General features: G+C 49.3%; 1 protein-coding gene across 2 annotated transcripts in view; it reads left to right on the plus strand.

Annotated features, from left to right (window-relative positions):
• ATP9A (ATPase phospholipid transporting 9A (putative)) overlaps nucleotides 1-16,669 on the plus strand; it is a 132,110-nt gene that overhangs the window by 90,019 nt on the left and 25,422 nt on the right. For both annotated transcript variants that reach the window (XM_059038930.2, XM_067013810.1), the window contains exons 15-19: nucleotides 3,325-3,486; nucleotides 9,623-9,715; nucleotides 10,915-10,998; nucleotides 12,367-12,537; nucleotides 14,068-14,166. In XM_059038930.2, coding sequence (XP_058894913.2) covers nucleotides 3,325-3,486; nucleotides 9,623-9,715; nucleotides 10,915-10,998; nucleotides 12,367-12,537; nucleotides 14,068-14,166 — 609 coding nt within the window. The remainder of the gene's footprint in view (nucleotides 1-3,324; nucleotides 3,487-9,622; nucleotides 9,716-10,914; nucleotides 10,999-12,366; nucleotides 12,538-14,067; nucleotides 14,167-16,669) is intronic.

Below are 16,669 nucleotides of genomic sequence, written 5' to 3' on the forward strand. Positions count from 1 at the left end.
CAGCGGTTAAGACTCCAAGACTACAGGGGGGTGCGGGTTTGATCCCTGGTCAGGGAGCTAGGATCCCACGTGCAGCGTAGTAGTGCGGCTGTAAGAAAAAAAAAAAAAAAGACCCTGAAATCCTTTCTGATTTGGCAATACAGGATGATTCTTTTGAATGGAAGCTCAGACCCTCTAGCAGAAGTAGTGTCATTTACATCATCTTGTTTTAGGAAGGGAGGGAGTCGTCCTACATGACCGCTGAAATGTTTGTCCCCGCTGCTGTTGAGAAGGGTCGGTGGGCTCCCCAGTTCTAAACTGCTCTCTTCTCAGTAGGACCCCGGGGGATTTTATATGTTCTGGTAGAAAACAGCTTTAAATTAACGCTGACTTAATGGTAAAGTCGGAATAAGGGAGTGTAAGGTGAGAAAGGCAGGCCCCCCTGCAGGGCTCATATCCTGTTGGAATCAACGCCCAAGGGGACTTGTGAGGTTTTGATTAGGACCTTGGACCCAAGGGGTGGGAGATGGGAGGCGGGGCAACCAGCACAGTCAAAGTAGGTTCCTTAACTCCCTGGAGGGGGGTCTGCTGTAGAAGAAAGCACGGTTAGAAGATGTTTCCATTCAGCTGTTAAGTCATGCTTCCCTGGGAACACTTGTCACTGTTGATCATTTCAGATTCATGGTTCAACTTTCCCTCCAACACAGTCGTGTGGGGTCGCGGCAGGGGGACCCAGGCTGGCCAAGGCCAGAACTGCCTCTACGGTCCTGAAAGCCACTTCCCGTTCTGGAGTTTCAGATCCTTTCTCTCTCTCTTTTTTTTTTTTTTTTTTTTTTTTTTGCTGTACGCGGACCTCTCACTGCTGTGGCCTCTCCTGTTGCGGAGCGCAGGCTCCGGACGCGCAGGCTCGGCGGCCATGGCCCACGGGCCCAGCCGCTCCGCGGCATGTGGGATCCTCCCGGACCGGGGCATGAACCCGCGTCCCCTGCATTGGCAGGCAGACTGTCAACCACTGCGCCACCAGGGAAGCCTCAGATCCTTTATTGATTGAAGTTAAGAACAGGCTTTGGGGTAATTAGTGTATCACCTTGAAGCCCAGTATCACAGACCCTTCACATCTTTTCAGAGCAATTCAATACGTTTTTAAGGGGTGAAACAACAGCTGTTTAAAAGCAAGGATGAAAAAATCTTTTCCCTAGCAGTTGTGTTGGAAAGCATCCGAAGAAGAATTTCCTTTTTCTTTGTTACTAAACTGGTATGTAAAGGAGGATGTAAATTTAGTCAAGCTTTCGTATTCCTATGTATTTGTAATAGTCTTGTATTGTGTTGGGATATTTATTTACTTAATTAAAATTAAAAATATTAAAAATAAAGGAAGTACGTGTACACACTAAAATATTTCAGTAGTATATAGAGAGAAGAGTGAAGTAATTTCTCTTCTATCATCCTATAGGCATTTTAGTGCATGTACCCAAGTTTTTTAATATTTATATGCATGGGATTTTAAAATTTATGTCAGTGTTTACTGATTTGTTCATTTTAAACTTGGAAAGAAGATCGTTAGCAGATAGGACAGGCCATATTGAAATTCAGAGTGATTAGATGAAACAACTATATGAATGAGTTTCCAAAGACTTATGCAGGTTAATAGCAAAACAAACAAACAAAAAACAAAACTTGATTAGCCCTTTCTTTTGGAGGTGGAGGTCAGTGGGGATTAGGAGGTGGGCACCTTTGGGGGCTGTTGCTATGCCTACCCCGCCCCCCGTCAACTTTCTAACCGTGACAGTGAGTCAGGGGTGACCGGGCACATCCTCTAAGGATGCACTGATGTGTGTGCACCCGTGTTTAGAGAACAGGCATTTGGATGGCCCGGGGTTGGCACTTTCCCTTGAGCTACTTGGGTCAGCTAGACACAGGATTCTATCTCATCTCAGCCCATGGTGGCTGCCCGCCGAGAGCAGCTCACCTGGCCTCTCTGACTCTGTTTCTTCGTCCATCGGGTAGAGCTGCTTGGTACTTCCTGCCTCCATGGGCCGTGCTGACAAGTAAACACGATGACCTTGTGGTTCGTACGCTGTAGGCTCTTTGTACTTAACCCTGTCTCTCCCCACCTGCCATGGCGTGGCCCCCTTCCTGTGGCAGTGGCGGTGAGAGCTTGGTGGTCTCCCCTCCCAACCTCCCCGCCTCTGTCCCCGCCTTTTCCACTCCTATTTCCTTCTTTCCCTGAAGAGCCCAGACCAAATTTATCTGTAGACGTGTTTTGTTTTCTTCATGGGCATTTAAAACATGCAGCTTAGTGGCTTACATTGGAAAGTTAGAGATCTTAGGGACAAGGTCAGATTTCTGGTTTTTCTTGAGAAACTGGAAGCTCTGGCCGCCCTGGGTCCACATTCCCGCGGGGCAGCCTCCTTCAGGGGGGCACTGGCTCCTGCCTGCCGCACTTCCCACTGGTCTGGCCCCTGTCGTGGAATTTGCATCCGCCATGCCTTTGACTGGAAGTGAAGCAGGCCTTGCTCGGGCTGTGAGAAGATTCCAGCTGGTGACAGAACCGTGGCCGTAGGAAGTGTAGCGGGTGGTGGAGGGCTTGGCTGTGCACCAGGTAGATCCAGGTTCCTGCCTAGCCGGCCGTTGCCCCGGGGCATCACCCCAGGCAACTTAATGAGCTTCCGCAAGCCTCAGTTTCCTCATCTGTACAGACCAGCGTTCTCCCTGCCACGACTGCCTGCCACATGGGGTGGGGTGATTCTCTGTCACGGGGGCTGTCCTGTGTGTTGTAGGATGTTTAGCAGAATCCCCGGCCTCCACCCACAAGATGCCAGTAGAAAATATCCACCCCTTCCTCGGTTGTGACAACCAGAACTGTCCCCAGACGTTGCCATGGACCCCTTGGGGGCAGAGCTGCCCAGTCGAGAGCTGCTGTAGATCCCCTTCCGGTTGAGTGTGTGTGAGTGTGGCAGGGAGCCAGGAGGTGAGGCGCCCCACCCCGGCCCCGTGCTCCCGGCCTCCCCGTGTTCCTGGTTTGCCTGGTGCAGCTCCTTCCAGACCTGCTCTCTGGTTGTGCTGATCCTTGAGCCTGTGCGGTTCTCTCTGCCACAGCTCTGGTGCGTGGCCTGCTTTAGGGCCCAGAAAGAGAGGGCAGCTGTGAGCGCGGAGCCCCCGCAGGCCTAGAGGGGCTGGTGCGGGGCTGTCACCGGCCAGCGCGACCCCCCCCCCCACCCGGGATGCAGGCCCTGCTCAGCCTCACCTGTCTCTGCTCCCCCGTCCACCTTTATGTTCATTTGCTTGACCTGTGAACCAGGATCCTCGGCTGTGTATCTGACCTTCGACCCTTGTCGCATTTAGGTGGCCCTGGTGCAGTGGACCGAAAGTGTGGGCTTAACCCTGGTGGGCCGTGACCAGTCCTCCATGCAGCTGAGGACCCCTGGTGACCAGATCCTGAACTTCACCATCTTGCAGATCTTCCCTTTCACCTACGAAAGCAAACGCATGGGCATCATCGTGAGGGTGAGTTGTCTTTTATTTATGATTTAAAATGGTTAAAAAAAACCCAAACAAACCTGCCTAAGTATGCTGTGTATGTCCCTGTGGCTGGACATTCTTTCTTACCCTTTTCTTTATTGTATTATTGCCTGTCGTTCAGACGTAACAAGAGGATGTAATTCCCTCAGAAGAAAGAGAATTAGTTCATCAGTTGGACAGATCTCGGATAGCTGCTCAGATTTTGGTTAACCCACGTCCAGAGTGAAAGGTCTAATGAGTGTAGATTGAGCATTTCTTGGTAATCATACATTTCTCATTGTATACTCTTTCATTTAATTAAATGTTATTTTCCATTGAGGTGACATTCACATGACATAAATTAATCATTTAAATGTGTTAATTCATTGGCGTTTAGTACATTCACAGTGTCTTGCCTCCACCACTTTCCTCAAATTTTGAAACATTGGCATCACTGCAAGAGGGAACCTTTGGGAACCATTTAAGCGGTCGCTCTCCACACCTTCTTCCCCATAGTCCCTGGAAACCTCCAGTCTCCTTTCTGTCTCTAGGATTTACCTCTTCTGGATATTTCATATAAATGGAACCACACAATATGTGACCTTCTGTATCTGGCTCCTTTTACTTATAATGCTTTAGAGATTCATCTGTGTTGTAGCATATATACATACTTCATTCCTTTTTATGACTGAGTAATATTTCATGTTGATTATCCATTCATCTATCAGTGGACATTTGGGTTGTTTCCACCTTTTGGCTACTGTGAATAGTGTTGCTATGAACATTCGTGTATAAGGATTTGAGTATCTGTTTTCAGTTCTTTGGAGTAGTTGCCTAGGAGAGGAATCGCTGGGTCCGTTTCCGGGTTGCTGGATAATTCTGTCTTTTAACTTTATGAGGAGTCACCAAACTTTTCTACATAATGCTGCACCATTTATAGGGTTGGCCAAAAAGTTCGTTCAGGTCTTTCTGTAACATCTTACAGAAAGACCTGAACGAACTTCTTGGCCAGCCCAATACATTCTACCAGCGGTGTATGAAGTTTCTGGTTTCTCCATATCCTCATCAGTGCTTGTTATTTCCCCTTTTTTTTCACTGTAGCCATCCTAGTTGCTGTGAAGTGGTAGTTCATTGTGGTTTTGATTTGCATTTTCCTAATAGCTAATGTTGTTGAGCATCTTTTCATATTCTTATTAACCACTTGTATTCTTCCTTGGGGACATGTCTGTTCAAGTCGTTTGCCCACTTTTTAAATGGGTAGACTTTTATTGTTGTGTTGTAAGAGTTCTTTATATAGTCTGCATACTAGACCCTTATCAGAGATATGATATACAAATATTTTCTTTCATTCTGTAGCTTGTCTTTTTGCTTTCTTCATAAAATTCTTTTGATGCACAGAAGTTACTAATTATGATGAAGTCCAATTTATTTTTTTCCTCTGTTGCTCTTGACTTTGGTGTCGTATCTGAGAATCCATCGCTAAACCGAAGGTCATGAAAATTTACCCCTATATTTTCTTTTAAAAGTTTTTGTAGTTTTATCTCTTTAGATCATTGATCCATTTTGAGTTACTTTCATATATGGTGTGAGTTAAGGGTTTTAACTTCATCCTTTTGTGTGTGGATATAGAGTTGTCCCAGCACCGTTTGCTGCAGACACTGTTGTTTCCCATCGAATAGTCTTGATACCCTTGTAATTCGATATTTTCGATGATTTTTCATTCATACAGTTGCAGAAGTTATTGGGAAAAAGTGTTGTGATCACTCAACATCGTCATTTTGGCATTAATATTTCAGATTTTCTTTTTATATTTTTTGAAGCTTTTATTGAAGTATAGCATACAAAGAGAGAAGTGCCAACTTCATGAGTGTACAGCTCAAGTGTTTACAAAGTTAACACAGTGTAACTCGCATCCCAACCAAGGAACAGAATCCTCCCACCATCACCCCAGCAGCTCCCTTGTACCCCTTTCTGGTTACTGCATCCTTCCTTCCCACAAGGATATAACCACTGTCCCATTTCTACCACTGACTGATTTTGTCTCTTTTTGAACTTTATATAAAGGAAACTGTACAGTAGATACCCTTTTGTGTTCGAGTTCGTTTGCTCAAATTTATATTTAGGGCTTCCGTGGTGGCGCAGTGGTTGCGAGTCCGCCTGCCGGTGCAGGGGACACGGGTTCGGGCCCCGGTCCGGGAGGATCCCACATGCCATGGAGCGGCTGGGCCCGTGAGCCATGGCCCTTCACTTTTGCCTTATTCTGTTATTAGAAGCAGGTCCCTGGATTCAGCCCACCACTTGGTGGGCCTGGATCACCCAGGGCTGTGAACACACCAGGAGGTGGGGAAAGTGGGAGTCACTGAAGAGGCTGTTTCTCCAGGTAAAAGTTAGAAGCAGCTCCATGAGCTGCAGTACTGATGGTCCAGTGACACACAGTACGAATGTGCCTTGAAAATGACACATTTTAAGGGATTTTTATGTCCCTGATGCCAGTGCTCTTCAGACTCTACCAGACGTATATCCTTGGCAGTCTTTGAGTGGGATGGGGGCTTTTTCTCCCGTGCAGCTGCTGCTTTTCCCACTGGTCTGCACCTAGCCTGCCCCGTGGCTTTTAAACCATATCTTGAGTGCATGTCTGATGTCAAGAACATCCATGGCCTGGAAGCAGCCACATGAATCCTGTGGGTGGGTGTTTCCTGGGGAATTAGTCATTATTTACTATGGAATTACTTTTATTTTGTTCCAGCCTTTATTTTTCCAAGTTCTAGGGCCATGGACTATGCTGGAGTCACTTGAGGGTTGAATCATCATCAAATAGTCCCGATATCAGCCGTTCTAGAATAAGTGGGCTGAGTGCGTCACCCTTCCTTTAGTTGCAAAGGGCTGTCATTCCCAGACATGTGTCATAGTTTATGAGACGTGACCCCTGTATCTTCCCACAGCAAGAACGGGATCTGTGTCTGGGAGTATGGGATACTGTTGGGTGGGCAAATCTATCATTACTTTACAATAGCACTCCACCCTTCCCAGATTATATTTTTAAAAAATCAGCATTCGGAACAGATAAGCATGTACAGAAGGGGACCTCAGAACCATTCATCTGCATTTTCATCACCCAAAGACAACCACTCTTGCCTTTTCAGGGAATTTCCCTTCAGTTTTTTCTCTAAGCATAAATGAATGTAAATAGCCGCACACAATTTTATAAAATTGGCTTCAGACTCCACCTAAAGCTTTCTAAAACTCCCACCCCCTCCATTGAACAATAGGTATAGTGAAAATGTTCTCATATCATTAAAACATGATTTTTATGTGTGCATGGTGTTTTGCTGAAAAGATGTAGCGTTATTTAATCAAATATTCCTTCCTTGGGTACTTAGGTTGTTTTCCATCTCTCACTACTAACAGTGAATCTGTGCACATCCATCTTTGTTAGGCTGTCTTTAATGTGATGCCTATTATTTTGCCAATATTTTTGTCTTCTGGCCTGTCTCCCTCTCTGTCTTTGGTTTTTGCAGGGTGCAAATCCGTGCCCAGGGCTGTGGAGCTAGCTCTCCACTTAGCACGAATCTCACTGGTCTTCCTTTCAGCAAGTGATTCTCATCCTGGGGCCATCTTGCCCCCAGGGGACATGGGGACGCATCTGGGGACATTTTTGCTTGTTACAGCTCAGAGGGTGGTGCCACTGGCATCTAGTGTGTAGAGGTCAGGACAGCCTCATACCAAAGAATGTTCCAGCCCCAAATGTTCATCGTGCTGGGGCTGAGAAACTCTGTTCTAATGTGTCCATCTTTTCTGTCTATTGTTTGAAAGTAACTGCCCAGTTACCTGATGGGAGGAAGTTTTCCCCCAGTTATAAAATGGTTCTCAACCTGGTTTAATGACTGTTGACAGTTATAGTTTTGTTCTCACCTGGGTTGTCAACCCTCTTAAACACGTGTGAGCTCGTGGATGGTCTGTGCACCATCTTCTCACCCTCACCAAGCAAGGTCTGGTCTTTGTGCGAATGAATCTCTCTTCTGAGAAGGTCAGTGAGGTTAGAGAAGCAGGTTTCATTGGGGCTTGTGTGTTTGCCTCTGTGCCTCCAGTTTTGTTTTTGTTGTGTTACAAGATGTTCCACTGCTCTCCCCTCACCCTTCCCCCTTGGCGTGCTGAAGTCAGATCGTTGGTATAGATCATACCCTTGTCACTGTCTGAATAAAAGAGGCCTTTGAACAGGTGCCAGAGTCAGACCACAGTGGAAAAAGATGAGGCCCCAAAACAATGCAACACAACCGGCAGATCTCTGTAAATTTATAGCGTAATCTTGCCATAATATGGGAACGAAGTAACCTTGAGATGAACTTGGTGGGAGGAAATGACTAACGGGAGGAGACAGTCGGTACAGTATTTATATTGGACAAGATGTCCGAGTTCTCTCTTGAGCCCCTTCTCGAGTAGAGGAAGCTGGGGAGGGGGACGTTATTTCCCATAGCAGCATTTGGGTGAAGGCGAAAGGAAAAAGAAACCTCGGATGCTTTCATGTTCAGACCCCACGGCTATCTTTGGCCCGAGTCACAAGCAAGCATAGATGCAATCCATCAAAGAAGCAGCCCGCAGTTCTAATGCTTTTAAAGCGCAGGTGCCTGTTGGTGGCCTGTGGGTGCTTTTGTGAGTAAGCATGTTGCTCTAAAAGATGGTCCGTGATCAGAGGCGTTCAGAAGTTACTTTAGTAGATGAAACTACACCACTGATTTGGCCTTGGGTGTTTATTTCCTATTCGAGGAAGAGCTTACAGGCGTGCATTCTGGGCCTCCTGGGGCAGCAGAATTTAGGCACAGTTGGTGTTGGCCGTGCTCGGTTAGCCTTGCCCATCTCCATCGCCTCCAGCCTCCCTGTGATGCAGGTCTGTGAGGAAAGGGTCATGGGATAAGAATTGACGATTTCACCGTCATTCCTTAAAGCCAGGGTTTCTCGGCCTCAGCACCATTGACATTTGGGGCCGGATGATTCTCTGTTGCGGGGACCGCCCTGTGCATTGTAGGACGGTCAGCAGCGTCCTTGGTCTCCACTCACTAGATGCCGGTAGTAGCACCTCCTAGTTGAGACAATCAAATATGTGTCCAGACATTGTGGGAAGTCCCCAGGGGGCAAAACCACCCCTATTCAGACCCCCGGCTTAAACCTTGTTTTCTACAAACAGTGTGACTGAGGGTCTTGAGGAGTGACTGTTACCCCAACAGGAGTAATAACACTGGGTGAGCATTTTCTGTGGATGTTGGCCCTTTGCTACCTGCTCTATGTAGATGATCCCGTTTAAGCCCCAGCAAGCTATACGGTAAGAGTTGTTAGGATCCCGATTTTACAGAGGAGGAAACTGAGGCCTAGAGAAAAGAAGTAGCTTGTCCAGGTGCACACAGCTGGGAGCCGGTGCCGGGTCTAAGCATCTGATGTCTGTGCTGTGATGTCACCCTCTCCCCAGAAAATCTGGTCAGTGTGAACTGAAAATCTGGGTACTTTGCTCTCTAGCGAAGTCCTCAGGTAGATGTAAGGGTCCCACGTTGTCTAGAGCAGTAGCTGTCAACTGAGGCAATGTGTCCCCCAGGGGACATTTGTTAATGTCTGGAGACATTTTGGTTGTCACCATGGGGATTGCTGCTGGCACCTAGTGGGCTAGGGATGCCGCAGGAGATGGTGCAGTGCAGAGTCCAGCCCCCTCACGGCAAAGAATTCTCCAGCCCCCAATATTAACAGTGCCAAGGCTGCGAAACCCCGATCTCGATAATTATCTTACTTCCCAACTCTTTCCGGTAGACCATGTTTTGGCAATCCTAGCAGCCCCACATATAAATTTAAAATTATCTTACAGTGTGAGGGCCGGTCCGTTCCCCTTAGAATAGTCATAACTGTAAAAACAGAGTTCTTCGATCCTTTTGATCTTGCTTTCATCCTTTATTGATTTTCCAAATGCTTTGAGTTTTCTTGTTTTCTGTGGCCTTTGCCCCAAAGTGAAGGTCCCCTCTCACTTTTCATCTTCGGCCAAGTGAGAAAACACTGGTGTCCACTGAGTACACTTTGTGCAGCATCTCTCGTGGGAAGCGGCCACTGGAGCGGAACGCAAGCGTTTCTCTTGGGTGTTCATTCCTCCCGGCCCCCCCTCTAGGACGAATCGACTGGGGAGATTACGTTTTACATGAAGGGAGCGGATGTCGTCATGGCCGGCATCGTGCAGTACAACGACTGGCTGGAGGAAGAGGTGAGCGTGGCGTGGGGCGTGGACACGGGGCCTCGGATGCGTGTCCCGGAGTCTGTCCCTTGCATGGAAGAGTGAGGTGGGTCCCCGCGTGCGTTTTCTGGGGCTGTGTAACAAATCACCCCCAAACTTAGCAGCTTAGGAGGACGCGTGTTATTTCTTACAGTTTCTGCGAGTCAGCAATCCAGGCGCAGCTTAGCTGGGTCCTCAGCTCAGGGTCTCTTAGGCTTTGGTCAGGGGGTCACCTGAGGCTGGGGTCTCATCTGACGGCTCAGCTGGGGCAGGACCCACTTCCCAGCCCACTTAGTGGTCATGGGCAGGACTCAGCTCCTTATTGCCTCTAGGCTGGAGGCAGCCACGTTCCTCGCCACGTGTGTCTCTCCATAAGGCAGCGTACAGGTGGTCCTGGCTTCATCCGAGAGAGCAAGCGTGGGAACAGAGGTGGAACAGAGAGAAGTGACCTTGGAAACGACCTCCCCTCACTTTGCCACATTCTGTCTGTTAGGAACAAGGCACTGGGTCCAGTGCACACTCAGGGCAGGTGAACATACAAGCGTGTGGGTACCAGCAGGCGGGCATCGTGGGGCCCCGTCCCAGGCTGCCTTGTCCCAGTTTGTGGCGTGGGAATTGGCCGCAGCAGGGAGGGAAGGAACTCTCCAGTCTATCAGGCCATTTCCGTTTCATCTCCCGTCTCCAGGTGCAGAATTCACATTTTATGTTCAGTAATACCATATTTCCAATTAGTGAGTAACAAACCCAAATGCCGACAGGGGCCAGGCAGGTAACTCAGGTGAATGAAACAGGCCTGGATGTGTTTCCTGACAGCATCACACTTCGTGCGTTGAACGTGTAGGAATATTCTTCACTTGACCGCTGTGTTTCGTGGGACCGTGTGGAAACAGCCGCCTTTCGGTATCACTGGCTGTGGTTACTTGGGAAAGTGCTCTTGTCAAAGGTTCAGTTTTTCCAACGAGCCAGAAATCCCGATGAGTCTCTGAGATCTTACTGCATTGACTTAACTTTTGAGACCCCTTTGGAAGGTTTGCTGAGAGAGACTGCTTTAGGGGAAAGCAGCGTTCTGATTTGCCATTGCACTGTCCCCTTGGGAGGGGCGTCCACTTCAGCCTCCAGCCCTCCCCAGAGAGAGTCCGGGATACAGAGCCCTTAGTGCGGCTCTCTGCTGACCGGGGTTTGCTTTTCAGTGTGGAAACATGGCCCGGGAAGGGCTGCGGGTGCTTGTGGTGGCGAAGAAATCTCTAGCAGAGGAGCAGTATCAAGACTTTGAGGTAAGTGGTTCTGTGACTTTTCTTTCACTTTTTAGCCCCACTCACCTCCCCATCTTCCCTTCCCTCATTCTGCTCTGGCCAGACTGATGTCATTTCTGAGCACCCCAGGTTCTTCTCTCTGCCTAGTGCTCTCCTCCCTCACAGAGCTCCAAGGCCCCCCTCCCTCACTTCTTTTGGATCTCAGCTCAAATGCCGCCTCCTCTGAGAAGTCTTCCTGGATCCCCCATCTAAAGCAGCCCCACCTCATCACTCCCCATCGTCACCCTGTTGAACTTTCTTCATTGCATTTATCACCAGCTGTAATGACTTTGTTTATGTATGTATTTTCACATTCTTTTTGATAGCTTCTTTCTGGAATAAAATCTTTTTGAGAGCAGAGACTTCATCAGTTTGGTTTACCCTTGTACCCCAACACTTAGGATAGTCATTGTAAACCTTCTGGAAAATTTGAAATGAAACCTTCAAATTTGAAGTTGTAAGCCTTCTTGGAGCCCTAATTTTTTTAAGCTGTAAAAAATGTTGGATTTGAACTCGATCATTGACTTTCACTGCCAAGGCTTACAGTATAAATATGTCTTGTTAATTGTCATCTCGTCCCATGGATTGTGTGTTCCTTGAGGGGGAGGGTCCTTGTTGTACCCCCAGTCCTGGCACAAAGCTGAATGAATGTATTTACACATGACTGAAGGGGAGAGAGACCAGGTTGGGGGAAAGGCTTCTGCGGCCCTTGTCCTGCTCCACCCAGAGAAACCGTGCTTGGGTCTGTCTGTCTCTTTTATGTGCTTGAGCTCTTTGTAAAGTTTTATTTAACGAGAGTTCTAGCCCTGGTAAAATTCTACCTTTCTTTCAGTTTTAAAGGCATATGCTTTGTGACAGCTGTATCTTTGTTAACACTGTAAAGAGGGGATAAACAGAAGGGTTGGGTCGATGGTCTTCGGAAGTAAGACTTCATCTTTAGACAAGCTGGTGGTCAAGAGTTCTTGGTTACAGAGCATACGCTGTGTGGGGAGAACCTACTGTCTTTTGAGATCTTGAGTTGTACTAATCCTTGTAAAAGCCCAGTGAGGTTGGGGCTGTTATTGCCTCTTCGGGGAGGAAATCAATTGAGGCTCAGAGAAGTTAAGTGACCTGCTAGAAGTTGCACAGCAGGTGAGTGTAGAGCAAAGGGTGGAGCTCTGGTCTGTCTGGCTCCAGCGTCTGGACTGATGAACCGGGAAGGAGGCTGGAGGTCTCAGTTTCACCCTTTGAGGTTCACCCAGGTGCTGGGGTCCCTGCCCTGTGTGGGGGGATGAGACGCTCTCACTGCCAGTTGGTCCGCCTTGCACCTCCCCATCCTAAGCGGTGACAGTGTCCCCTGGTGTGTCCCAGGCCCGCTATGTCCAGGCCAAGCTGAGTGTGCACGACCGTTCCCTCAAAGTGGCCACAGTGATCGAGAGCCTGGAGATGGAGATGGAGCTGCTGTGCCTGACAGGGGTGGAGGACCAGCTCCAGGCGGACGTGAGGCCCACCCTGGAGACCCTGAGGAACGCCGGCATCAAGGTAGGGTGAGCCTGCCTGGACCCACTGCTGAAATAGGTTGCCGCGTGGCAGTGAATTCCAGACTCAGACCAGTGACCCCGTCAGCGGAGGGTGAAAATTAGAGACGGTGGGGGAGGCGGGGCCGAGGATGGAAGTAGTGACGGAATCGGGCTCGGACGGTGACCCGTAGCCCTCCCATCCTGACAGCTGTGGAAGACGTCTTGTGTGTGCGCTTTTGCTGCCGGCTTCCCCTCTGCATGCCGGGCTCCGTGGAGACAGGACCGAAAGCATCTCCTTAGCTCTCAGCACCAGCTGTGTCCCGCGCATTTGCGGCGTTTGTTATATTCTTGTTGAGCGTCCGGCCAGCCAGCCGTCTGTCTTTTGGTCTGGGTAACTGAATGACCACCCAACAGAGTGACCGCCTGCCCTGACAAACTGCCATATTTACATTTTTGTTTGGGGCCAAAAAATACATATCTAGTAGTTTAATCCAGAGACGCCAGTAGAGGGCGTCTGGGGAGTGGGCTCCACCTCGGCGGACCCAGGCGAGGGATTAGCCAACTCACCGGCTAGAAGCTCCTGAAAATATGTAGGTTAAGCTGCCTGCTCTGCCCAGAGCAGCTCTGGGCTGAGTCCTTGGTCCCGCATCTGGCAGGAGTGCCCGTGAGCGGGGCAATGTCAGCAGGACGGATGAGGCCTGGGCCTCTGTTTCCCACCTCGTAAAGTTACTGTGAGGGAACAATGCACAGCACGTAACAGGTGCCCGGACGGTAGACCCTCGGGGAACCTTTGTGGTTACTTTCTTTCCTGCGCTTCCCCTGCTGCCAAGATATCCTTTGTCCGATGACTCTAAGGCCCCCACCCCACTTCCCCACTGGGAGCAGAGGGAACAGAGGGTTTAATGGGGGAATCAGCAGGGAAGGAAGCACATCCGTTTAGACTCTGAAGACCTGGGTTCTGGGCCTGGTCGGGGCAGGAGCTAGCTCTGTGGCTTTGGGCAAGTCACCTCCCCTCTCTGAGCCCGCGGCAGTGAGACGCGCAGCGCTCAGTTACGAGGCGAGGCAGAACCCGGCACGTTGACTGTCGGCGTGTTAGTTAGCGTTCAGCCCCCTGGGGTTGCTCGGGGTCACCCGGCCGCCCAGAAGGACCCTACGGAACGTGACGCATCAGTGTCTCCTGTGGGGCATGGAAGTGACCCCTCATCCATACAGCCTTCCCCTGCTTTGAGATGATTTATTGCTGTAAGAAAAATGTCCAGAACGGGGATTAGCAGGGCAGAGGCCGAGTGAGCTTCACGATGTCTGCTGCAGCATGTGGCCAGTTTTTCAGAAGTGCCACACCAGCTTTTGCTGCCACCAGCCGTGGACCCCCAGGGTCTTGAAGCCCTTGAACTGGGGCCTTTCCTGTGGTTCACTGGGGACATTGTAGGCCTCAACGAGGTAAATGGAACGTATCAAGTTCAGCTCGATGTGTTTGGAAACTCGGCTGACACAGGCGACAGGCTAGCCTCAAACGCTAACCAAGGGGACCCCTTCCGTGCGGCGATTTCAGGTTTGGATGCTGACGGGGGACAAGCTGGAGACAGCGACATGCACAGCAAAGAACGCCCATCTGGTGACCAGAAACCAAGACATCCACGTTTTTCGGCTGGTAAAGCGTTCTCTGCTCTGGGGCCCTGTGGGGTGATGCTGCCGTTTGCCCTGTAACCTCATAGCCTCGCGTGGACCCCTGGGTGGGGGGTGGCGGGAGCTCACGTCGTTGGTTTGGGTGGGATCACTGAATGACCCAGGCGAGGCTCAACGATTCCTGCCGGTGGTGGTGCCAGGAGCACCTGGTCGCCGCCCCGTGTTAACCTGTGTTCTTAACCCGGTGCTGGCTGTGGTCCCTTTGAGGAGCTGACGGGAGTTAGGCATGATCAGCGTGAAGGATGCAGATGAGCTCATACCTGTGAAATTGTACGTACAAGTCTGGGATTTCCCTGAACCCTTCAAAGCCACGTCCTTGGGTAGGAAATCGGTTCCAGGTCGCAGATACTGGCCTGTCTGCCCTGCTGAAGGAAACCCTTGAGGAACCTTTAGAAGGAGGCGTGTTGGGTGGCCAATGAGAATTCCCTGCCCTGGTGGCCAGTGCTTGGCTCAAACAGTAGAGGCACAAGGAGCTGCTCCAGGGCTCAAAGCCAAGGACTGTCATTGGCCTTATTGAGTTGGGAATTGGGAGGGGCACTCGGTCCCCTGTGGGGCCAGATGTGGTGGTCCTACTTATCTGTCATCAGAGCTACCAAGCCAAACAACTGGAGGTACTCTAGATGTTCTGGGGGTCTCCCCCCATACCCCTGCCTTTGGTCTATAGCCCCTTGAAGCTTTATGAAATCCAGCAGTTTCGGGACTAGCACAGCCAGCATCGTGTAGAGACAGATACAGCGGATCCTCGTTATTCATGGATTCTGTATTTGCAAATTCACCCGCTCACTAAAACTTGTTTGTAACCCGAAAATCAATGCTTGAGGTGCTTTCAGAGCCCTATACGGATGCACGCACAGCAGTGGAAAGTTTGAGTCATCTGACGAGTGAGTTCCTCGCTGAGGTGGAGAGGGGCGACGCTCTGCCTTCTCTTTTAAAAAATTTATTGATTTATTTTTGGCTGCGTTGCTGCACGCGGTCGTTCTCTAGTTGCGGCGAGCAGGGGCTACTCTTCATTGCGGTGCGTGGGCTTCTCATTGCAGTGGCTTCTCTTGTTGTAGAGCACGGGCTCTAGGTGCGTGGGCTTCAGTAGTGTGGCACGCGGGCTCAGTAGTTGTGGCTCGCAGGCTCTAGAGCACAGGCTCAGTAGTTGTGGCACATGGGCTTAGTTGCTCCACGGCATGTGGGATCTTCCCGGACCAGGGCTTGGACCCGTGTCCCCTGCATTGGCAGGCGGATTCTTAGCCACTGCGCCACCAGGGAAGCCCGCTCTGCCTTTTTGTCTCAGCTCTCAGGCGGACGCAAGGGTCCTTTTCAGTCTACTCAGTGCCACGTTTTTTGCATTTTTGTGGGTAATTTCACTGTTTTAACATGTCCCCCAGCACAGAGCTGGGTACTGACCATATCCCTGAGCGCAGGAAGGCTGTGATGAGCCTCCCGGAGATAAGCTTCCTCCAGGCATGAGTTATGGTCCTGTTGGCCATGAGTCTAGTGTTAATGAATCAATAATAAATATGTATTTTTACAATTAATTTTTATCTTTGGCTGTGTTGGGTCTTCGTTTCTGTGCAAGGGCTTTCTCCAGTTGTGGCAAGCGGGGGCCTCTCGCTATCACGGCCTCTCTTGTTGCAGAGCACAGGCTCCAGACGCGCAGGCTCAGTAGTTGTGGCTCACGGGCCTAGTTGCTCGCAGCATGTGGGATCTTCCTAGACCAGGGCTGGAACCCGTGTCCCCTGCATTAGCAGGCAGACTCTCAACCACTGTGCCACCAGGGAAGCCCCTAAATATATTTCTTGAATTAAAAATTTTTTTACTGAAGTGTAGTTGATGTACAATATTATATGTTTCAGGTGTGTAACACACTGATTCACAGTTTTTAAGAGTTATATTCCATTTATAATTATAAAATATTGTCTGTATTCTCTGTGCTGTACAGTATATCTGTGGCTTATTTAATTTTTTAATGTGTTGATAGATCTTTATTGGAGTATAATTGCTTCACAATACTGTGTTAGTTTCTGTTGTACAACAAAGTGAATTCAGGTGTATGCATACATATATCCCCATATCCCCTCCCTCTTGAGCCTCCCTCCCACCCTCCCTATCCCACCCCTCTAGGTGGTCACAAAGCACCGAGCTGTTCTCCCTGTGCTATGTGGCTGCTTCCCACTAGCTGTTTGTTTTACATTTGATAGTGTATATATGTCCATGCCACACTCTCACTTCGCCCCAGCTTCCCCCTCCACCCCCGTGTCCTCAAGTCCATTCTCTATGTCTACATCTTTATTCCTGCCCTGCCACTAGGTTTATCAGTACAATTTTTTTCTTTTTTAGATTCCATATATATGTGTTAGCATATGGTATTTGTTTTTCTCTTTCTGACTTCACTCTGTATGACAGACTCTAGGTCTGTCCACCTCACTACAAATAATTTCGGGTTTTTTTTTATGGCTGAATAATATTCCATTGTATAT

This window comes from Kogia breviceps, chromosome 14 (assembly GCF_026419965.1).
Source record: "Kogia breviceps isolate mKogBre1 chromosome 14, mKogBre1 haplotype 1, whole genome shotgun sequence".
Taxonomy (NCBI): domain Eukaryota; kingdom Metazoa; phylum Chordata; class Mammalia; order Artiodactyla; family Physeteridae; genus Kogia; species Kogia breviceps.